The 23,837-nt window shown below is 42.9% G+C and overlaps 2 protein-coding genes across 4 annotated transcripts; both read right to left on the reverse strand.

The window, feature by feature from the left end:
* Positions 1-197: 197 nt before the first annotated feature.
* atf2 (activating transcription factor 2) lies at positions 198-14,656 on the reverse strand. Of its 2 annotated transcripts, none has more exons than XM_083682708.1 (7): positions 13,091-13,202; positions 11,726-11,840; positions 10,285-10,371; positions 7,975-8,172; positions 7,634-7,840; positions 5,122-5,227; positions 198-2,228 (listed from the first exon to the last, which is right to left on the reverse strand). In XM_083682708.1, exons 2-7 carry the CDS (start codon positions 11,786-11,788, stop codon positions 1,993-1,995), a joined length of 897 nt encoding a protein of 298 aa, XP_083538834.1. In that variant the 5' UTR covers positions 11,789-11,840; positions 13,091-13,202; the 3' UTR covers positions 198-1,992. The 2 variants fall into 2 exon arrangements, 1 of the variants encoding a protein (XP_083538834.1); XR_014554555.1 differs by lacking the exons at positions 198-2,228; positions 5,122-5,227; positions 7,634-7,840; positions 7,975-8,172 and adding exons at positions 13,348-13,466; positions 13,553-13,649; positions 13,742-13,811; positions 14,629-14,656 and having other exon boundaries at positions 10,302-10,371; positions 13,091-13,216.
* Positions 14,657-15,865: 1,209 nt separating this feature from the next.
* atp5mc3a (ATP synthase membrane subunit c locus 3a) lies at positions 15,866-18,092 on the reverse strand. Of its 2 annotated transcripts, none has more exons than XM_083682302.1 (5): positions 18,047-18,092; positions 17,759-17,855; positions 16,750-16,824; positions 16,358-16,548; positions 15,866-16,173 (listed from the first exon to the last, which is right to left on the reverse strand). In XM_083682302.1, exons 2-5 carry the CDS (start codon positions 17,795-17,797, stop codon positions 16,059-16,061), a joined length of 420 nt encoding a protein of 139 aa, XP_083538428.1. In that variant the 5' UTR covers positions 17,798-17,855; positions 18,047-18,092; the 3' UTR covers positions 15,866-16,058. The 2 variants fall into 2 exon arrangements, with proteins under 2 accessions (XP_083538428.1, XP_083538429.1); XM_083682303.1 differs by having other exon boundaries at positions 17,961-18,047.
* Between the last annotated feature and the right edge of the window lie 5,745 nt (positions 18,093-23,837).

Consider the following 23,837-nt stretch of genomic DNA (forward strand, 5'->3'; position numbering starts at 1 on the left):
AACAGCTTTGATAAAATCATTGTCCTGATAATCCACAAGGTGGCAGACTACACCACAATAAATCAAGAGTAGCACTGCCCTTTTGGTTTCAATCTATTACTATATATCAAAACAATAAAAGACATAGAACTGTTCTAACAACTGGCCATTTACTGCCAATGAATGAAAAAAAAGGTAAGGAGACAAATGTATTTAATTTATGATATTTTATACATAACTTTCACAAGTTACAAGTCTACTGCCGACACAATATCACACCCCTTTGATGCAGTTAAGCCGAGGTAAAACCATTTACAAAACCTTTCATAAACTTAGAAACACCGAGTTACAACTCAAAGTGAAATTACTTAAATAGCAGATTAATTCTCTCAGAGAATTATTTACTCATGCAGATAGCGCATAACAATAACAGTACAAAAACACTATTAAACAAAAAATAAATGGAAGACATCAGAATCAAAAGAACGCAACAGTGTCTTGTTAAACTACACAGTAGTAAGCCAATACATTTTAAGAGAAAGGGCAAATTGATTCAATGGTGTGATTTGCAACCTACAATTATTTTCTAATTGTCACTATGCTTACAAGCAGTCATAGGATAAGTTAAACATAAATCCTAATTAAGTTTCTCTTGGACTGACAGATCAGCATGTGATCATATTCACATTATTTCTTAAAGCTACTAGATAAGACAAATGAAGCCCTATTTAGGGTTGGGGGAAGCCTAGCAAGTTTTGTTCTGGTCAATATTTAATTGATGAAAATGATAAAGCTCATCATAAGGACTTTCATACAGGATCAATACTATTCTATATAAACAATGTACCTACATAACATCTGGAAAGATCATATACAATGTATCATCAATGATGTCATTTACAATGTTTTCTAAAAATGTCATATTCATCATGAGTGAAGGAGAAACAGCAATCCTCAACAGTGTTCTGGGTCAAACACCAAAGCAAAGGACAGTCACTTAGTAAGCAGAAACATTATTCAAGCATGATATTTCCTATACCAAGCAATTATGTACATGCTAACCCTCAATAATGGGAAAACGTATGTCATATTGAGTTCAACGATACAAATGAAAATGAGAGAGATAAGAAACATTAATGGCACATAGGTAAGTCAACATCAAGATGTTTGAGTAATGAAAAATGTACTGCAATCCTACAATCACTGCTTCAGGAACAATCAATCTGACTACAGATGGAATGTTGGTCAATGATCACACAATTCTACCCAAGCTCTTCCTTGAGACTATTTTACAAGTGGAGGAAACTCTGAACATTCAAACCACATTATGCTACTGGCAGATGTAGCCAAACTATTCACACACAAGAAAAGTCAGTTAAAATCTGATTCAACCCGTTTAAATTTTGTAACAAGACAGGTATTCAAATCTACTACTAAAAGCTGCCAGTAAGTATCATGTGAATAGTCAAACTCTAAAAAAGGTAAACCCTTCAATATCTCATTTATGTGCAAAATGGAAAAGGCAATAAACAATAAAAGTGACTGCTCCTTATGTATTTCCACCATAAGATAGTGCTTATAAAGGTAATCAAGACATAATTCAAAATTAGCCACAACACACTTTGGTCAGGTCTCATTAACAATGCACTGATTCAATCATTACAACTTCATAACAACCCTTTATGCACAGAGGTCCAAATAAAAAAAGGACATGTGGTAAAATACCAATAAATAAATTCAACAAAGATAAAAGACAATCAGTTCAATTTACAAAACATTCATACAGTGCCCTCTCTTGCATCTTGACCAATCTCAAGACAAACCATTACATTTTCAGGAACATTGACATTCAAGGACGTGACATGGTAGAGACACAAACAAAACGATGAACAGTAATAGTCCCAATTGAAGCCGAGTGGGAGTTCCTTTCCCCTCATGTCAGTGAGGCTGTGGAGGCAGCAGCCTGCCAGCCAGCCAGCCAGCCAGCACCACGGTGGGGTGGAGTGGGGGTGATCAGCTTCCTGAGGGCTGAGACTGGGTGGTGGTCTGCACAGCGCCCCCCTGTGGCTGGACCTCCTCTGTGCTCTGGTCTGTTTTTGGAGCAGGGGCGGGGACCGGGGCGGAGGCAGCGGGGGCCATGGAGGAGGAGCTGACTCCGTTGGATGTGCTGACAGAACTGTGCTGTATGGCCTCGTTCTGGGGGCTGCCAGGGACTGACATCTCCTCACAGCTGTCCTCCTTCTCAGTAGCTGCAACACAGACAGAACACAAACACTGAGACATAGCAACACCTCTGGATCTAGAACACACTGTCTCAGTTTATACATCCCATTTCCTATGAATGATTTGTCTCCTGACAATCACCTCTTTTATGACATATGTCGACATTTTATATGAAAATAATAAACCTCATATTCCCAAAATAGGCATAGTATAGTAACCGAACCGATTGTAATGAAAAGCAACTTTTGTGGACCTTTTTCAGAGCCTTCACACACACACACACACACACACGCACAAACGCACACACACACACACGCACACACACACACAGTAAACCAGATAAAACCAAAACTGAAATTAAACCTGTAGTCATGCACATCAGGCTGTGCAAAGGCTGCTTTGTGAGCCTCAGATGTGATTGCAACCATTCAGGGCTGGTATACCTAATCCCACATAATGTTTTTTTCTTCCTTTAATTAAAGTTCCAATGTCAATTTAAACCTACATCATAAGGGTACATTACATTGTGGGGCATGTGGCAGTGTTTCCTATCCCTCACTGCATTCTCATTTGTTTTTTGCTACCTTGCCAACTACTGCAGCGACAGATGATTACAGCACCTGATTTTAATGATGCTCACACTGGAGAGTAGGCAAGACTTGGAGTCGAAATGCCACCAGCTGTTAGGCAGTTGCATTGAATTAATTGGATCCTGATGAGAAAAAAAAAAAAAAAAAAAAAACCTCCTCTCTCATGCTCTGACTCATAAAGGAATGAGGACCACTATGATAATTAATATTGCTAATGATATGAAGTCAGTTGAAATGGCACTTGGTAATTAATTGTTGGGTTTGGTATTTGAGAATGTGAGATACAGATTCCATAATATGCGACTTGCAATAAAATCCCATTTAAAAGGCCTTGTCTGTGTGTGGGGGCTCCTTCTGCTTTCTTACTGACTGGACTTTGATCAGGTGATTTAGTGCGAGTGAATGTCAAAGCACCATAAATCGCCTTGCCATTTCTCCCTGCAGAAGGTCGGTCCCAGAGTAAATCAGCGCCAGTCTTTTTTTTTTTTTGTTCCATATTCCAGTGCGTATTATCACTCCTAATGGCATTAAGTACAGGAGTGGAATGCCAGGGTGTGTAGCTGATATATTATCATCCGCAGCTATGCCTGGTTCCCAAAGTAGCCTTACACCTTTTTCTCCCCTCTTCATTTTCTGATGTGGTTTTCAGCAGAAGCAGATGGACTGCTTGGTGTGCCAAGAGGAGGCCTGGCCTGGCTTGTTTTAGGGCAGGCTGGGTAATGTCCTCCCACCTGCCATTGGTGCGCCTGGGCTGGATGATGAGATGTGTTACCGGACAGGAATGGAGCGGAGGATGCCGGGAGCCTGAGGGACTACCCTGCTACTGGGAGGACAGAGAGGCTGAGGAGACCTTTACCCCGACGCAAGGCCATGATGGAGTCTTTACATCCTCTGTTTCATGTAAATAAATGTCCCATACGGTATAGTCGAATGTCAGCTGTGTTTTTGTTAAATCAACCCCACCTTTCAACAGCATGCAAATATAAAGTAATGAGATAACTGGATGAGCCTATATTTTCTCCTCTGTAACAACTAGCTGCAAACGATCATCCTTCACAAAGGTCTAAGGAGGGGAGGGGAGGGGGGGGGGGGGGGGGACAGTAACAAAATACTTGAGAAGGAAGGATGACCCAATTCATCTGTAAATCCTGCTCCAAACAACCCAAATGAGCCCTGGCTGTGACAGCCAATCCAGCCTGGAAGCCATCAGTCCCATAATATGCATGAGGCGTGTCAGCGCCACGTTAACAATAGGCTGGCATAATGAACAGTGTTTCTCTGTGGCCACCCCTTCCATGAGGAAAGCGGCCACGGTCTTGTCAAGCTCTGAGCTATAATGGACTCATTTTGGAGGCAATCATTGTCAATACAAGTCAGAGTCCTGAGCGCTGCAGAGACGAGGCTCGGGGTTGGTACTCGTTCTGCATACTGGTTCATCGAGGAGAGGTAGGGAGTTATGGGCATAAAGCTGAGCTGACAAAAATCCAGATTTTAAAACACTGAGAGGCAAAAGGGGGGCAGGGCACATCCCTGAAATGATGGAAATTAAAACGTATAGCTGATTCTTACAGAAGTGCTTACACAGAGGCTGGTAAAAAATAAAAAAAAAAATAAAAAAATCTGGCAGCCATTAAGTTTTTACAACAGGCATCCTGAGGAACAGGCGCTGGTGGGCAGAGGGAGCCAAACATAGCCTCCCATGTTCTCATTCTACTGACAACAGCAAATTGAAATGAAGAGGCTGCATATGGCGGACGCTATTTACAGATTTGCACATTTCAAAAGGCATCATTGGAGAATAAAAGCTAAAGACTTAAAGGTTTAACTGCCAATGCTGTTACTCTGCATTAGGGAGTCAGTGATGGGGAGGATAAACTAGACTTTATGCCAGTGATTCTCAATCCATTCATGGGGGACCCCCCAGGGGGCGCACTTTTTTGTTCCAGTCCCACTTTAACACATCATATTCTACTAATATAGGCCTTGGTAAACATTTGATTAGTTGATTCAGGTGTGTCCGAGCTGCTCTGGAAACAAAAATGTGCCTCCCTTGGTGGTCCCCCAGGAATGGATTGAGAAACAATGATTTACACAATATGAGTTCCACTGACAGCCGTGTCAAAACAGACAACTTGTCTGAGACAACGTCGCATATGAATAGTTTAACTTCTCCAAAGTTTTTCAAGAGAAAACAACATAATGTGTCCATTGCTCAGGAAGACTGAGGCTGGGCGAAGAGCGAGACGTGTCCCTCTGGCGGTTAGCAGGGCTCATTTTTGGACGTGTTTCACGGACAGCCCCGGGCGGAGGATAATGGAACATTACTCACTGTGATAGCCAGATTTCTTCTGCATGGCGGTTACAGGGCAATCTTTATGAGCCAGAAGAAGCTGCTTCAGCTGAGACACTTCGTTTCTCAGCAGGGTGACTTCATTCTGCAGGAGGGAGACAGACAACAGCACTCAATAAAACGGCCACTTCTCCCACACACACACACTTTTACAGTATATTCCACTGACCCGAGTCTTACAGTGGGATCCGTCTCTGAATGGAACCTTACATTCACATTCACAATCCCCACCAGTTGAGGGACATACTATAACCTACCAAACTATTGAACACGTTTCACAGACTTTCACTGTGATTGGACTTGACATGGGGAACACCATCCACCCACAAGTCAATTCTCAAAAGCTATAGCTTTCTATATGAGAAAGGCCCATATGACCATTACATTACTGCACACAAGCTGGCATCTCCCCCCCTCCTTTCCGAACAGACACTCGGAAAGGTAACGGAATAATGGAAGGCCGGGGGAATAAAGTATGATGCACTTTTTCAATTATGTTGTTCCTGCGCTATAATTATGGGCCTTTACTGGCTCCCGACCAGCACATTTGTCAGAGGTGAGCTGTTCCGATTGTCAGCACAACTTTGCGGATGCTGCAGAGATTTACACTCCTCTGTCATTACAGCCCCCGTGGGAGCCGGGGGGATTCTGCATGCCGTAAAGAGGGCCACATTACGCTGAAGGTGACTTTAACTGGATTTAGAGCAGCCAAGGGCCGACCGAACACCCTATGGCAGATTTAAACTCTTCTCTGTTCTCCTTTAAAGGACTACAGGCGGCTTAATCTATTAGTCTAAAAGCGGCCAATTTATTTGAATCCATCTGTTTAGCCTTGCTGGTCTTGGCAGGGCGGGACTGTTGTGAGACAGATTTAAACACAGCTGGTAGAGCTCTATGCATCTCCGATGCCATGTTCACTGCCATGTCCCATTACAGCTACAGCTAGCTAGTACTGCTGCCTTGTACAGATGCCTCTCCTCTCACCTCTCCCTCTACTCTCTACTGCAGGTGGGCCTACAGCTCACAGACAGCTATCTTTTAGCAGGGCTACGTTACGGCTAACATGGCTTTGCTAGAGGTAGCATGGCACAGTGCTTACTAGCAAGTGCTTACTAGCAAGTGCTTACTAACGTTTATCCAACTAACCACTTTTAGTGCAAGAAAGAAATGGATTTATTATGAAGCAGAGAAAGCTATTGTACAGTACAAAATCCATTTTGGATTTGTCACCCTTGTGTGGTAGGAATAATTTGGATGTTAAACCGGACAAAACACATTGGGAATATTCCCATGCCTCATAACGTAATCCCATAAATGTAATATACATATGCATCATGCTGTCAGACTGTAATTCATGGTGGAGTGAAGAAGTTTAAACTTGTTCCTAAGTTTGTGAATTAATAGAATGTGAGCAAATGGTCCTTTGGTGAGGCCCGGAGCCCTCTAGGCTGCCTGCTCTGACACCTCATTAAAAAGCCAGTTAAGGATGATGTTAAAGTAATCGTGCGTCATTAGAGCCAGCTCCGCTGATCAGCTGGGCCAATGTGTCAGCACGGGAGTTATTACTAAAACCGCGCCGCTGATTAATGCCGCCGTATAAAGAACACTTTCATTTTGTGACATTCAATTTTCGCCCGCGAGTTGTTCCGTTCTTCATAGTTAACAGCGCTGCTCTCTGTCTGCACCGCCTTTCTGCCTCATCTGCCTGGATTCATTTAACCCTTCGCAGGCACGCCGATGACCATCAAAGGTGACAACCTGTTTTGTATCAGAAATTAACGGTATAAAACCTACCCCCTATTTCCCTCTCCCGCTTTCCCTCTCCCTCCCATCCCCCTCCTCCCCCTCCCCCTCCTCCCCCTCCCCCCCCCCCCTCCTCCTCCTCCTCCTCCTCAACCCCTCCCCCCCTCACGTCTTACTCTGCCTTCATAGACAAATAAGACAGCAAGCAAATAAACACCACATCTCATTTAATTGTCTGGAACGCCGATGTGCCGCACCCCGGCTCACACTTATCAACAGAGACAACAGTTACATGAACTGTTTCGAACTTGTCAGCATCAGATCCTAATTGCTTTCTGCAAAATGAAGGTTCAAAAAGACACCTTTCCCTGGGAGATTTTAGAGGCCATTCCGTAAACTGCTGAGACAGAAGCGAAGACACGCTTGTGTGCGGCTGACATCTGGAGGATACATCTTTATTGACAGCGATGTATCGATGTACAGGGCTCACACACAGCCGCTGTCATACGGCAGCTCTTCTTAATCGCCTTTAATGACTTCATCACCACAGAAGGGAGAAACGAACACACACACGTGCGCACACACACACACACACATGAATGCACAAGCGGGCACAAACGCTTGCGAGCGCCCACACACACAAACATACACACACACACAAACACATATATATGGAATCCTCTTATGGCTGATGTAAATACAGTGAGTTACTACATAAAAGGCTGTGGCAGGTGGAGGTGAGGTCTACCTGTAGTTGTCCATTTACAGAGTTGAGGTCCTCAGACTTCTTCTCCAGGGACTGGACCCACACCTTCCTCTTCTGCCTGCAGCGGGATGCTGCTGCCCGGTTGCGTTCCAGGAACTTGCGCCTCTTCTCGTCTGGGTCGTCACTGGTGGCTCTGCGCCGCCGGCCCCCTGTGCTCGGGGTGTGCTGGGCGGGGGGCGCTGGGGAGGCCTGATATGGACATGAACAAAATGTAGAGAACTACAGAAGCAGCAAAAAGCTATCAACAACTACCACAATGGCTGTGGAGGAACGGCCCAACCCCTGATCAGACCCCTGCTGGTCAGTGTTTCTAATGTACTCACAGGCGTCTCAGTGGTGGAGGTGGCTGGCTGCTGAAGGGACTGGGGGCAGGGCTCCTCAGGTGGGGCTGGAGGAGGGGCTGGAGCTGGGGCTGGAGCCGGGGCTGGGGCAGAGATGTGGGTCACAGAACTGCTCTGGACATCACCAGCCTCTCCATTGGTTACCTGAGGGAGCTGCTGGATCAGCGCTGCTTTCAACTTCTGAGGAGTGAATAGAACACAACAACACTTCAAGTAAGTTGTGCGGTGTAGCAATGCTATGGTTGAGATAAGATTAAAATATTGGCGTGACAATCACGACTATACTCAAAGTCAAGAGGTGTCAATAGATAACTGGGATATTCTGTCATGCAGAAGGTAGCCCAAGACAAAACAAATACACAGCATTCTATGTTGGATCATTAACAGGAGTAATTGTAAATTAGACTTCAAAACAACCACTTCTTCCAGGAATGTTCCATTTCCATAGGACATACAGGCTGTCATGGCCCATATCCTATTCCCCTGATGAGGCTGTGAGATCCACTTGTCAGGAAGAGCTGTGCCTCTGGGGTGTGTTATAACACAGAGCAAAGCGGCATCCCATCCACACAGCCCAACCCCCTAGTCTGTGTCCCTCTGCATCTGTCAAACCATTTAACTACCCAACAAAGTCACCAGGAATACACAGACATATACTACAAAACCTGCCTGCATGATTGGTCTGAGGGCCAATCTTAACAACACACAGCTTGCAAAGACACAGCTTGTTTTTACTATTTCCAATACAAAATGATACGTTATATGTACACAATATTATATACCTAATACCTAATTGTAATTGCCATTTGGTTCACATGAACACATACATTCCACACATCTAATGTGTCTACAAAGGAGACAGCCTGTAATTCAAAGCCCAAATCCTAGAGCATCAAACAGTGAGTAAACAAGCTGAAGGTGAATGAGCCTTCTCAGCCCATAACAGAGTGAGTGGGAATACATTTACATGGGGAAACAGAGGAGCACATTATTCTAACAACTACCTTTTGCCAGACCAATCTATCTACCAAATTAGTTTATGGTGTAATACCCTTCCAGAAGCTCTTCTGGCAGAAACAAGATATTATTCTCTTGGAACGGCCCATAGAAGGAGGGAGAAGCCAGTCAGATTCATATTTCATATCTGCCACGGAAACCTCATCAGTGTAATAACCCTCCATCTCCTGGGTGTTATTCAACCATCTGCTACTATATTACTTATCTTTATTTTGCAACTAATTAACAGCATAATCTTCTAAATTCAGCAAGTTAATTATCATTATTGTGGTCTTTGCAGCATCATCAGTCCTTGTAAAGCGCCGTCTCTGCGCCCCCGGAGAGCGGGCGGGGGTGGGAGGAGGCTGGGCGGGGGTCTGTTTTCTTGACGTGGGCTCATTAGGTGTTTGCTGATGAGCTGAGTGTGGTGGGGGGTGCCGAAGGAGGGGGGGGAGCGCAGGTCAGCCAGGATTCTGCTGAACAAAAGGTTCCATGCAGGGTGAGGCTGACTTAATGTGTCTTTCTGAGTGCGTGCCAGGACGCCCCCCCCCCAGCTGGCTCTCGGCGGAAGCCCCCCCTCTGGTTGGCCCCAGTGACGGCCTGCTGAGCAGAACGCTGTCTCGGCGTTTGTCATCTCGGTGCCCCTCGATCCCAACAAACAGCCCCCCCCCCCTTCCCTCCCCAGACAAACTCCAGCCCCCTCTTCACTAAGGTTTACCTGTTAATTTCCAGAGGAGTGGCGTGCTGTGAACACTTACAGGTTCGGTGATACGTGCTCCATCACGGTGCCACCGTTCCCCCTAACAACGCTCCATATCCCTGCCCTTCAACCATCACTACTCACACGCCGAGCCAGAGGCTGGGGAACCTGCTCTGACTACATTAAACACAAGGCCAAGGCATCTGGAGGTGGCATATTCAGTATGCCTCTTTGTTGTTTTTTTGTATGATACCTGAAAGAAGACCTCTGTCAAATACAAGCTGCTACTGTCGTCGATAACACGTTTGTTAAATCATGCACCGCTTATCAAATACATAAACACATCAGCCTCCACTAGTACACCCTCTTCTGGTTAAAGCAAGGAATTACATACCATACAGGCGCCTCAAACGCCACAGTCTTTGAATAAAGTCTTAATAACAATGTTTTTTCCTCTTAATTTAGGGTTAGTGGCATTTGAGCTCCAATTTCACAATGTAGGCTATGTCTGAGACGGTGAATAATATGATAAACAAGTTTAGAAGCAGAGTCTGATGTAACCAATGATGTAATGTAGATGAGAAAAAATGATTTACCAGCTTAGCTTCTGATTGGACGGGTTGTGGAGAGGGGGGTCCTGGGATCCCAGGGACATTAGGCACTACGGTGATGGGTCTGACAAGCTGACAGCAGAGAGACACAGGGAGAGACCAGCACACAGAGAATTAAGTCTATCCCAGTGAGAGGCGGGCAGCCCCCTCCCAACACACACACACACACACACACACACACACACACACACACACACACGCACACACACACACACGCACACACACGCACACACACACGCACACACACACGTACACACACACGCACACACACACGCACACACTCTCAGAGTTTGCTCATATCTCAGCCTCATTAGGTTGGATGGCCTGTTATTTTGTGGAGGCAGCGCCACATGGAGATGCAGCGTGCACGCTAATGAGCCTCTGCCTGTCTGTGTGGAGAGCATATGGACAGAGAGGGGCTGAGGAGAGGAGAGGGATCGAGAGACACGTGCTGGACGGCCAGAGCCTTCTCTAGGTCTGCTGTACCATCTCCTGACAACCAGAGGGAGGGAACAAGAGAGAGAGAGAGAGAGAGAGGGAAGGAGAGAGGGAGAGAGAGTAGAAGGGTTGGGGGGGGTTGTCTCCTCTCTCTCCGTTCCCCCTACTTCACTCGTCAGTGCCTTCCCCACAGACAGGGAGAATGGAGGTCTTTCCCCTGCTGCGCCGCCATCAGGAGATAATCATCTGCTGCTCAGTGTTCCACACAGACAACCAGGGCCAGAGTGAACAACAAGAGAGGAGAGAGACCCTGTCTAACGTCATCCAATCACACACCACATGGGGACTGAGGGAAGGAAAAACTCCTACAAGGCCTACGATATGTCTATACATGAGCTAATATCCTTAACAGACACTAAAACATTACCCGGGGCAGCATGATCATTTCAATAGACATTAGGCATAGTCCATCCACCACCGGAATTTAAGTGCAGTGATTCAGATTGTACAAGGACAAATAGCATTGACATGCACCCCTGGACAGGAACCCGCAATCGTTTGGCCTACTCAGTGTCTTTGCCGCAGTGACATACAGCTGCTCTGTCCTAAGGCCCATTAGCTCAACCATCGTCTCCTGCTATCCCAATGCATGCCAAAGTCATTGGTGCCAAGGCCGTAAATAGTGAGCCTGTCCTAAGGGTGCAATGCTGATATGTGGCAATTAACAAATCACCAGAACGTGGATACAGGGTAAATGGGCCTGAGAGAGCGCACCACGTTGTAACTCTAAACACTGCTTGTATGAGATAATTCAAACATTTTGCAAAATGGTCCTCATGTTTCCATCTTCAGTAAGACTTGATACATCTATTTTGAATGAATAAAAACTCCAGTAAGACATCCGATACGTGCCACTCTGCCAATGTTATGTATGTGTGTAAAATACTTCAGGTGAGAGACTTCTAAAAATTGAATATACAATACTTACAGGGATGGCGGCTGGAATATGTACACTGGAGTTAGAAATGGTTGCTGGAATAGCGACTGGCATGGTCTGTCCATTAGGGAGCTGTAAGAGTACAGGGAAAGTGCCAGAAACTGGACTGGAGGGGACAAGAGCAGAAGAGTGGGTTACACATAAAACAAAATGTAGTCATACAGTACTATGTAACAAAACAAGCAATGGTAAAAAATGATCTACGATGTGGTTAATGTCAACTAAGAATGCTGCTATAATGTTCTATCATAAACATTTAAAAACAACAACTAAAAGGGAACTGAGGGGGATATGGGTATCGTACTGTAACTTATATGGTACTAGTATCGGTCTACGAGCACTGACAACAAACCGAAAAGCATACTTTTCAATTAACCATCTTACCACGAAATACAAAATCACAAACACATAATAGCAAATAACAAAAACTCATTCCAAAAAAAAAATCAAGTGGACAAAATGAACGAAGAATGCTCTAAAAAATAAAATCAAACAAGTAACGTTTTTGAGTTACTTACACTATTGGCCTATTAGAGGGCGGGACTTGGGTAATTACAGAGCTAGATGTTGGCGATGGGACAGCTTGCTGTATTACAACACTAGCATCTGAGGTTGCTAGGAGTACATTGGGGACTTGGAGGGACGCAGGACGGACTATAGTGGATGTTGGCAGTGAGGTCGGCTGCAAAGATACCTCCTGAAAACACCATATGAGACCTTAGCTGAATTACACGTTCAAAGAAAACCATTCTCTAGACTCTAGACGAAAGAATGCCCTAGTTTTCACTCTGATAGACAATTCATTCAAGGGTCTGGAAATAAATAAATAAATAAATAAATCTAAATTCTTATTTCTTTATCCAAATAATTTTGTGCAGAACTGTTAGTTACTGTTATTTTAGGAGATGTATTTCTCTCATAAAGCTAAACAATACTGTAAATAAACTTAAAAAAAAAAATACTTAAATCCAATCTACACCACTTCTTACACCAAGCGGTAAGAACACTGCTTTTTTTTGCCTGTCTTGCAGAGTTTCACAAAACCATAATCAATGGATCAAAATAGACATTTACATTATGTACATTACCAAACTTAAAACCCATAGCAGACACAGTACACCTACAGGACACCTCATGAGAGGACAGAAGAGGAAAAACTGATACAACTCTCTATGTGACCATGGGAAAGGGAAATTCACTCTGTGCAGATTGGAATGTTGAGCAACATCTCATTCACTGAAGTTGAAGTTCATGGAAATTATGTCCAAAAGTGTGACAGCAAGACGACTAGAATCTAGATTCATATTACTGATCCACCAGGGTACCATAGTATAATGTATACAGTGCATTCTTTACCTTGTCGTCACTTGTGGTCGATTCTGGATGGGGCAGCGGGCTGTCTTGATGTGCCTCTACAGCCGAGTGTTCCTCAATTTTGTTGCGTATGATTGGTGTCACAAGAGGCGACAAATCCAAGGGCAACTACATGATACAGTAAATAATGACAACAGACAAGGTCTGAGCATTTTTGGAGGAATCAGCTACCAAGGTAGAAAGATCAGCTTTGCCAGCATCACTGACTATGTAGTGCAAGCATGGTTATCAATAGTCACCTTTTTGATGTCATATTCTGTAGCTTTTTTGAAATCATGTTCAAAGGGACTTGAAAGCTCATTGAAGAGTCCAACTTCCTCACAGTTCTTCAAAAAGCGTGTAGGTGTGGGCGTTTGGTCTGCAACAGAAGACAGTCTCTGACTCTACCTGAATGAGGACAACAACAACTTAGGGGGTTGATTTGTGGGCTTTTGTCATGCTTACCAGCAACTATGACACTGTCGTTTCTTGCTGGACCAAACTTCAGTGTCATCTCATGTTTATGTTTGTGGACAGCCAAATGGTCTTCATTTGTAAATCGCTATAGAGGACACAATTCATATAGTTTTAGACACTGTCACTTATTAACAACAAAGTAAAACAAAGGGAATTGTTTGAGTCTTGAAAACATACCTGACCACATCCAGGAGCAGTACATAAGAAAGGTTTGTCATCACTCATATTCATTAATTCCTTTTATACCCTGCAATACAAAGTGAAAGGGATTTGCATAATGTAGGTGATTGAACAGGTGACCTACACTGCAGGACAAAGCTTCCCTTGTTGTTGTTTTAGTTGGCAAAAGTAGCATCAGCATGTTTTGATGATGCATGTTGCTCCAAACATTATTATACTGTAAATGCAAGGCACAGTAGAGTCGGACATGCAGGATATTGCCAGTCGGACAAAATAGATGCTCTGCTGCTATCCAGTGTTATTGTAACTGGTTATAACACAGCCCTTTCAGGATTATATAGGTTCTCTGGTTATACTCAAATTATGTAGCTCATAGTAGCTGTCAGTGTCACACAATCAGTTAACGTTATTTGGATGGTGGGCCAGTAATGATACTGATACTAAGGTAAAGATAATGGTACTAAGTCTGAGCTACGTCCATCTAATTGGTTAGCCTGCTTTTACAGCAGCTATGTCTTGTTCAGGGGACAAACTCTGCTGAAACGCAAAATAATGTCAGTGAAACGGGTAAAACCTGGCACAAGAAATAAGTCATGCAAGTTAGAAATGTTGACATCAATAAAGGCACAGGCTGTGGGCGGTTTTGTTTACAAAGCCAGAGTGAATCGTTTAGCTCCCCAGTACTACCACCGCCCAGGGTAGCAGCTGCAAGCTTAGCATCGTCGCCATGTTAGCTGTATGTATCACTGTTAACACAGAGCGGGTGTGCTACTATCATATGCCCACTCTTTTTTGCTTAATGCTTAAATCCTCACCAATGTCAACAAATCGTTACATGTGCGAAATCTTTGTGTACAATCGCTGTCAGTTTTGTGGACACTTACCCACAGACTCAACCCTTGATATCGAAATCCCACGTCTGTGCCAAATTCTCGCGAGCCCAGCAGGTGAGCAGGATGTCTTCCGTAAACGTCATTATGTCTCGAATGTAGACAAACCAGTTGACAACAAAGTTTGATGTTTCATTTATTTCTCCTTTAACGTATGCACGTAATGTACTGTACACATTTGTCTATGCACCTGGTGATATTATTCGACCTGTCTTATGACAGTATATCCAGCTAGAAAATCAACAGAAGCCAACTAGTAGTACTGTTGTGTCTAAGTCTATGGAAAGATGAGGCATTTCCTCCCTCGCAGGTTAGGGGGAGCCATCCAGGTGACAGGTGGAAGATCTTGTCGTCCTCCAACAGCATCATAGGGAAACACCAAGGTCTTCAGTCAAGTGATAATTGGGAGCCAGGATAGAGGTTGTCCTATCCCCAGCAAATGTAACAATTCTCATATTATTGCCATAACTTCACTGACACCAAAGTAAAGTTGTACTTCTTGGGGCAGTTTCCCAGCAAAGATTAAGCCTAGTCCTGGACTAAATCACACTTTCAATGGAAAGTTTCAATTGAGGATGCTTTTTGATCTAGGACTAGGCTTAATGTGTCTGGGAAACCAGCCCCTTGTGATCTAATAATTCATAATTGATTACCATTGATGGAAGAAATCAGACTCGTATGACCGTTCAAGCATGTTTCCCAGTGTATAAATAGCATCAGTAAAATCATAAACTGCCAATTACCTTTCATCAGCATCAAAAGGATGATTTCCATATGGGGTGCAACATGTATAGTTGCAAGTGTAATGCAAACCTTGTACAAGTGTTTGACAACTCAGCTGATGTGTAGAATATCAAAGGTCACGATCTGCAAGCAGGCTTTGTGAATGACTACATGTTCATACAAAGCATCCAAAATAAACTACAGACCATTATTTAGCACCATCAAATTGTTGTCTAGATTTATTTAATGCCATTTACAAAAGCAAGCGAACTTGCAGCCTACTTACATACTGCTGTTAGCCTGCAGTTGAACCAAAGGAAGCATCAACATGGACCCACAAAAGCTAGCATATGATGCATTAGAAAAATGGTAAATGCACTAGGCTGATTTACAGTAAATCTAAGCAGTTCCTTTGTAGAATCCCAGGGTGACATTCATGAGAAAGCACTCAGCTTTCTTGATTGTAGTGACATGATTGAACATACAAAACTTACTGCCAAATGTTAAATAGTGAAATACATGCATTTTAATTCTGTAATTGCTTACATTTTTACAATACATGTTGTCCTTATTTTGACAGTGCCTGACAGACTTGAAAATGTACATTTCCATGACACCAACACGGAACAATTTTGGTAGCCACGATAAAATATGTAGTCACATCTGTAATTAGATTGTTTCTATTGACAGCAGTTTTTTTTTTACATAGCGAACAAGATCAAGAAAGCAACCATCAAACAGAATAGACCCATAGCTTCAGACAGGGCAAATCCCAGGATGGCATAGGAGAACAGCTGCTGCTTCAGAGATGGGTTCCTGCAGAAGACAAAAACAAACTATTGTCACAGCATTTCTGAGCAGAAACAGTAATCAGGACAAGATTAGACTCCTAAATTCAAACTCAATATTTAACCTTCTTTTAAACCAGAATATTGAAGACACTCATTTCATTCAAAGCTGACAGACAAGTAAGCATAATTCAAACCGCTGTAACACTTACCTAGCATATCCAATGATGAGACTGCCGAACACTGTTCCAATTCCGGCACCAGATCCAGCCACTCCGACTGTGGCAGCTCCAGCACCAATGAACTTGGCGGCTGTGTCAATGTCCCTGCTCACAGCACTGGTCTGGAAGCCTCTCAGTGCTACCTGGGTGAAGGGGCTCTGTGGCATGAGGGCTACATTACTCTGAAAAGCAAATAACATTTCTTTAGTGATGGTTAGAGCACTTGAATCAAATACCAAAGCATGCTAAGCTCCACTGAGGAGCTTAGCAAGGTTGAGACCCATCTGACAGTGCTGATAATATGTATTCATATGTAATATGTAATGATACACCTACATAAGGCTAGCACAAAGCCCACTTCAAGACAAGAATCAGTTTCTCACCTCTGTGTTGACCTCGGGCCTAGACAGCACAGAGGCAGAGAGGGGTCTGTAAAGAGCCCGGGAACCAGCACGGATCTGCAGATATGAGAGGACAAACGGATTGAGATTAGTAAAATATAGCCTCTGGGCAAACGCACAACATCTTGAAGGCAATAAAGAGAAAAGATGCATAAGTGCACACATGTTTGTTCAAAGTTCATTGAGGTAACAGGAAGTAGTTTTGTGGTATCCTTTGGTCAATGACACAGCCATGGGGAGGCACCTTGAGCATTGCTACTGTCATTGAGGTGGTCAAATGTCATTGTACTATACTGTAACACCTGCATGCCTTACAACAAATGATTACCTTTGTTTTTATCAAAGATGCTTTAAAAGCTCAAACATCAGGTATTGATGTATTGATTAAGAATGAATGCCCTTTACAGCAAACGACTGAATGCAAGGCCAGAAACTAACTAATCGGCAGAATACACTTTCATACACGTATCAGACAGTGCAGCCATAGGATAACCTACGAAGACATTTTCTTGCAGGTTACACTCAAACCAGCTAGCAAAGTTAACATAAAATATGACCTTGGAGAAAGAGATAATTTAAACATACAAGGGTGACAGCTGATTCAATAACAGCAGGTTAGAAGGTAAACCCAGTAACTTGGCAGCTACCTACCTAAATGTTATCTGTTGAAGTAGGAGTGATGTTGACCTTATGCATGCTAACTTGCTTCATGCTAGCCAGTTAGCTAGCTAATTCACAGATTTCCTTGGCATTGGGGCCCCATGACAGGTGTCAACATGTAGCTTGCCATGCGCAAAAACGAATCATATAATTCAATAAATAAACATGGCATGCATCAATCATTACAAGAAGCTAACGTTAGCTTGCTTGCTAATACCCTTGCCTGTCAGCTGCATTCAAGTTCAACAACAGGCCCATACGAACACAATCGGCATATATGTAGTCAGATTCATTGCATAATAGCTAAATCAAAATGAAGAAAACAACTCACCAGAGCCGGCGTAGAGACGAACTTTGCACAGGCGTACATTTTCCAATTTAGGCTGTCTTAATCGGATCGGTCAAATTTGATTGAAGCCCGGGTCTTTCTGAGAAGATAAGACGGAATAAGGTCAATGGGCATAAAAATGCGCGACAGAAAAAATAATGATGGCCTGATGCACAATAGTATCCATACAGCATGCAGTCCTCACTTGTATTGTGCAAGGCTGTGTTTTAAAGTAGGATGAATAAGGATTTAACAACATCAATTTCTCATTCAGCCCTCCATTACACTTACCGACTGCAGAAGGTCGAACCACAGTGAACAACTGCGCACGCGCAAATTTATGTTTATAGATCCCGGATGGTGATTTTACGACAATGCAAGGTCATTTCACTACAACTTTATTGAACCAAACACAACATCATAATATAATCAGAGTGAATTCTATAATAAAACCAAAATTATTTTTGAAAGGCTGGATTTGTTTATTCCACATTATTTTTCACCTTGATTTTCTAAACATTTTTGACAAACCCATAAGTCGGTACTTTACAAGTTAACAATGAAATGATGGCCTCCAAATCAATGGTGGGAATTGCCATTCCCATTCCCATACATGAAGAACACTTACCCACATGCCACTCATTTTAGCTTTAACTTCTTGTGCTTGGTCTGATAGAAATCCGATAATATGATACTATTTATATAGTTTTAAAATTGTCAACTAAGGCATTAGTTGACTAATCAGTCTGATTAATCTACTATACAGCCCTAGTATATTAATTGATATTTCAGAACAATAAACAGCCTAATAACACCATAGACTTAGTGTATTAGGGTCTCCATTGGATTAACTGTATTGGGGCAGTGAGTTTGTCTGTGTCTATCTCATCTCAAAAGTCTTTCCTTGATTCCTTGGATCCTCTTTCCTCACGTCCTTCTCAAACAAACATGTTTTTTTTGTCATTCATTTCAGTAAAGTGTATTTTAGCAAAAATAGGGGAACAACTGTAGTTTAATGTACTTAATATGCTACTTGAAAAAGCTCATCATGATAGCTGCCACTTCAGAGTTGCCATGTGTTAAAATTCTCCACTCTAAGTGCAGTAGACATGCACACAGTAGACCCACATTTCCACCTTCCTTTCTGCACCTGTTGAGGTGTGAATTTAACACTGTACCCAGAGGGGATGTCCCAGGGCCCTGTCTCTGCAGCTCACAGGCTGGAGGTGGAGCTGCACACTAGGAGGATTTGTAATCTTGATGAATGGCTCGCCAGCAGCTGGGGCTGCAAGGCAAAGGTAATGAGCACGGGGAGGCTCTCTTTGCTGTGGTTGCTCTAAGGGAGGAATCCCCCACTGGTTCCTCAGGTATGATCTGTGCAGGTGCACAGAGGGGTTGAAGTCATAGCCTCTCAATCTCATGAGCACTGCGTACAATCAGTCTTACTAATGTGGGACATAAACCTCCCATGCCTGATCGAGATGACAGACTCAACAGTCTCTGGAGGATCTGTTTCATTTTCCTCTCACTGAGGAGCTGTTGAAGATTAAATAAAATGTAAATTAAAACATATTCATAGAGTATAGTAGCTGAGGTGCCCTACTACGAAGGATGGGCCAATTATTGTACTGATCAAATTCTCAATCTTTTGAGAGAATCTAAAAATCATTTGCTAAAATCAAAATACCATGTACTTTATTGTTACACATCAATTAATGTATAGTAATGTCTATGTCCACTGGTTACAATGTCAGAATTTGTCAATACTGTAGGATGAATTTACTGTTACTGTTCCAAATCCAGCAGAGGGTGCAATTGAGACTAATGTGATGGCTTCGTCCATATATTTGGGGTCCATAGCCTTTGTTGCCAGGGTCATGGTGAACAGGAGTACATATCCAACGTAGTTTATACATTTTCGAGAACGATATCATGTTACTTTCTGTTTCGGTAATTTCTTTGGGATTATCACATCCAAATGCGAAGTTTTATTAATTAAATATTTCATATTTGTTTTTCATTTTCAGGTGTTATTTATTTTTGTTTTATTTGTAAATTATACATATTTCCCACACAGTTAATTATACCATTGTTTTGATTACTGATTCTGTAATGAATATGCTGCCAATTTGGATCTCTAAGAAAATAGAGATATTTTAAGATCCAGGGAACTTTGGTTTATATGGCATGAAATGATATAATTGACATTGGTGGTATGGTGTTACAAAAGGATGAATGTACAACAATGTGTGTATAATGTATCTTGGTTTTGTATATAAACTGTTACATTTATATAATGTATTGCATCAGGTGTCAGGTATAAGCTACAGTACATACTGTAAGATACTTATATTCAACAGCCTGTATTTTCAAGCAAGAACATATACTTAGCTATGTAGTAATCGCAAGAAACTAGACAGCACATATCAAAATGGTCGTTAACCACCTAAGGTCAATGTCTTAGTGTCTAATTAACAGAACTACAATAGTGGGGTCCTCTATAATAGTGGAAGGAGAAGAAAGTACAGCCCATGCCACCACCCCCCACCCCCCCACCCGACTCCCGCCCCCTCCCTCACCCACTGAGGCACGCACACACTCCCTGTCTTTGCTGTTGCATAGAACACTCCGAGACATTCCATTTGCATGCCCGCCCCATCAAGCTGGATGCACTCAGACTCGTAATAAAAGGCATTGACCCCCTTAACCTTTATGAATTACAATTTGTGCCTGCAGCACGTCCTGTCAGGGGCCTCAGAAATGTGGGCACCTCAGCCATGGTGTGTGTGCGTGTTGTTTTGCAGTTGTTAAGGAGAGGGGAAAAGGTTTTTACAGCTCCTCGCCGGAGCTCCTGACAAGCGGGGAGGAGGCGGTCTGACAGCAGAAGCAGGGCAGAGGAGGAGGACTGCAGGGCTGCTGATGGCTCCATGCTAATCTCTAGCTCTGGATGAAGAAGCACAGGAATATAGACATGGCAAGGCAGAGGCATTGGAGTTCATCTGTGGTTCACTATAAGACAGTTATCAGTAACTGTACTGGACTCTTAGTTTCTCTGCAGCACAGTCTTCCTCACCTGTGCAGTACACAAGGCATGTTCACTCTCTACTTGATCATTTTGAGGCTGTCTGTCTCTTATGGCCTTCTTAAGCAGCTGGTCTGAAAATCCATGGTACTGTACTGTGGGAGGGTGCATTCAGCTCTGTGATACAGCTGGAAATCATCCTACAACAGATAATACACATGTTTTCTCTTGGAGACCGCAAAGATTTAAAGGACATTAGTATTCACAAAATTGATTTTCTCAACAAATCCATAATAACAATGATCTGTGTGCTGCTGGTAAGCTGGCCAGTATTGGGGTAGGAAGTGCTGAGGGTTGCATTATCATTATTCTGACTGGTTCATGACTTTATAGCTCTGCAACAACCAGGCACTCTAATGTAGGCCTGAAACTCAAGATCAAGGCTTGTCAAACCTCATTAGTTTGTTTTGAGGTTGTACATTGAAACGGTGCTCTGGTATTCCATCAGAGGCCATTTTGGTATCAGCATCAGCTTATTTTTAAAAGATGGAATATTTGAAACAGCCATGGTATGGTCTATCATAGTGCAGTAAAAGCTTTGCTGTGCTATATTGATGACCCATGATACCTGCCTTGAAAGCCACTTCTACATCACCAGTGAAGCTGTAAAATGGGCAAAGCTGAAAACAGAGCCAAGAGAAACAGACACTCTTCACTGACATCTTTATAACGGAAAAATAAAAAGGGCCAAAAGGTCTTAATTTCACACCCCGTGCTTGGTTGCACTCCATATAAATTAGATTGAGACATAACATTTGCTGTAAAATGCTTGGTACATTTGATTGCTGGCTTCCACAGACATCATTCCCCATTGATTAATGAGTACAGAATTCTATTGTGGCCTCAATCCAAATGCTCAACATTGAAAACCTGGCACTTTCCACTTAACTGTGTTTTTCCATGATTCACCCACTATAAATCACAATATAATTTATGCTGCATATACTCTGCATCATTTTCTTAAGAGGAGATTTCATAGTCTGGTGAGTGTTGAGGTTAAAAGAGGTTGAGTGGCAGGACATCCTTGTATTCAACTGCACATATGTACCTTCATTCACCTGCTACAGTATGACAGAAATCAGACTTTGAATATAAAACAACAACAATACTAGATAGATTTGCATATAGATTCTATTCACATACCCCCCGCCCCACTCCTCCCTTCCTCCCCTTCTCCATCCCACTTCTGCTCAGCATCAGGCGTGGCACTCAGTGGTTGTGTGTGTGTGTGTGTGTGTGTGTGTGTGTGTGTGTGTGTGTGTGTGTGTGTGTGTGTGTGTGTGTGTGTGTGTGTGTGTGTGTGTGTGTGTGTGCGTGTGTGTGCGTGTGAGTGAGAGGGAGCGTGGCTGACGGGGGCAGCCGTGCGATGATTGGTTTACAGATGTGCGCTTCCTCTGGTGTCTTCAAGGTCACTGAGATTTACAATCAAAGCGCTTATGGCTCTTTAATAACGGCTGTCTGAAGCTGATTAAAAAAGTCAGGAGTGAGTTGGCCAGTGTAATGGAATGTGCTTGACCTTTTTTGTTCACCACTTTGTGGTATCTGATCATATCTGCATATGACATCTAACAAAGATGTGCACATGCAATTTCACAAACAGACGGAAACAGAGAGACTGTTCAAGCAGGCATATGGAGAAGTGAGTTGATGGACAGACAAGATGTGGTACATACGTAATTGTTGAGTAAAGCTGCATTTCACATTGAATCCAAAGGTGCAATCTGCAGTTGGTTTGGGGGTAGTTCTTTTCTTCTTAACATGCATTACGGATCTGCACCTCAACGAAAAACCATAAATTGGCTAAATGTATTCATTCAAACAATTCAAACATTTCAGCTTTCAATCCCCTGTCAGTGCAATTTGAGCTTTTCTATACAAGAGCAGATTTTATCACACCTTTTCTCAATTCAGGGGCACTCATACGGAACATTGTTTGGTTTTAAGGGGGCACATATGGTTGGAATTTACTATGCTCAATTATTTTGTTTTAAAATGGGATTAACTTTTGAAGAGGCAATCCATTATCAAATGCTTCCTTGCTAAAACCTGTTCACCACAGATCCTTGCAAATGTCCACTAAGCACTTCTCAGAGATCAGGTGTCAAATATGAGGCTGTCTCAATATTGAGTGAAAGAGCCTTTCCTGCTTTTAATGGCTTGACCTACATCCCAGTTCAGAGAGCTAATAAAGCTAGTCTGGTGGAGGTCCTGGAGCTGCACAATGTCAGTAGCAGATGCCCAACTCAGCAAGTTCCGGAATGCTCAATTAGTTGCTTTTATAGGCTCCATTAATACGCATTAACTTTCTTTCCCAAGATATGAGAGCAGGCAAACTGCCACAGTCTGGCAGCATATTTACAACACACCTCTTCTCTCTCATTGGAGTCCAGTCACAATTTTATTGTCAGGACAAAATAACCTGGAAAGCCATTCTTCAATAATCCAAAAGGAAACATAAGGTCAATAGGTTGTAAAAGTCCAAACAATTGGCTACCACATTAAATATACATTATTGTCCGTCTGTTCTGCCGTCAGTCTGTTTTTTATGTGAGTCACAGCGAAATCATGATTCATTCTGATGTTCCAAAACAAAGAAAAGAATAGGGAACATTCCAAGGTGCTGACTTGAGAAAATCTCCAACACTGGCATAATTGCCCATTTTCCCACATTATCTGCAAATGATGTGAGAGTTGACATTGACTGCCCCTAAACAAATCACTAGGAACACTGCCACACAATAAAACACAATCCAGGGTGCTTGTGAGCTAGTTCATATGAAGGTCTAAAATAGATGTGTCTCCAGGAGGGTGTGTGTATGGACAAAAATGAACAAATCACACCCACAGAGTAGGCATACGCTACACATGCAAAGAGCATCCCTACAAAACATCAATATAATCTACCACCCTGCCTCCACTCCTCTCTCTAAGATGGGAGCCAGATCAGTTACTACAGAAACCTACACAATCTGGTACCACTCCTCCTACACAATAAACCAA

This window comes from Argentina silus, assembly GCF_951799395.1.
Source record: "Argentina silus genome assembly, chromosome: 12".
In the NCBI taxonomy this organism is placed as follows: domain Eukaryota; kingdom Metazoa; phylum Chordata; class Actinopteri; order Argentiniformes; family Argentinidae; genus Argentina; species Argentina silus.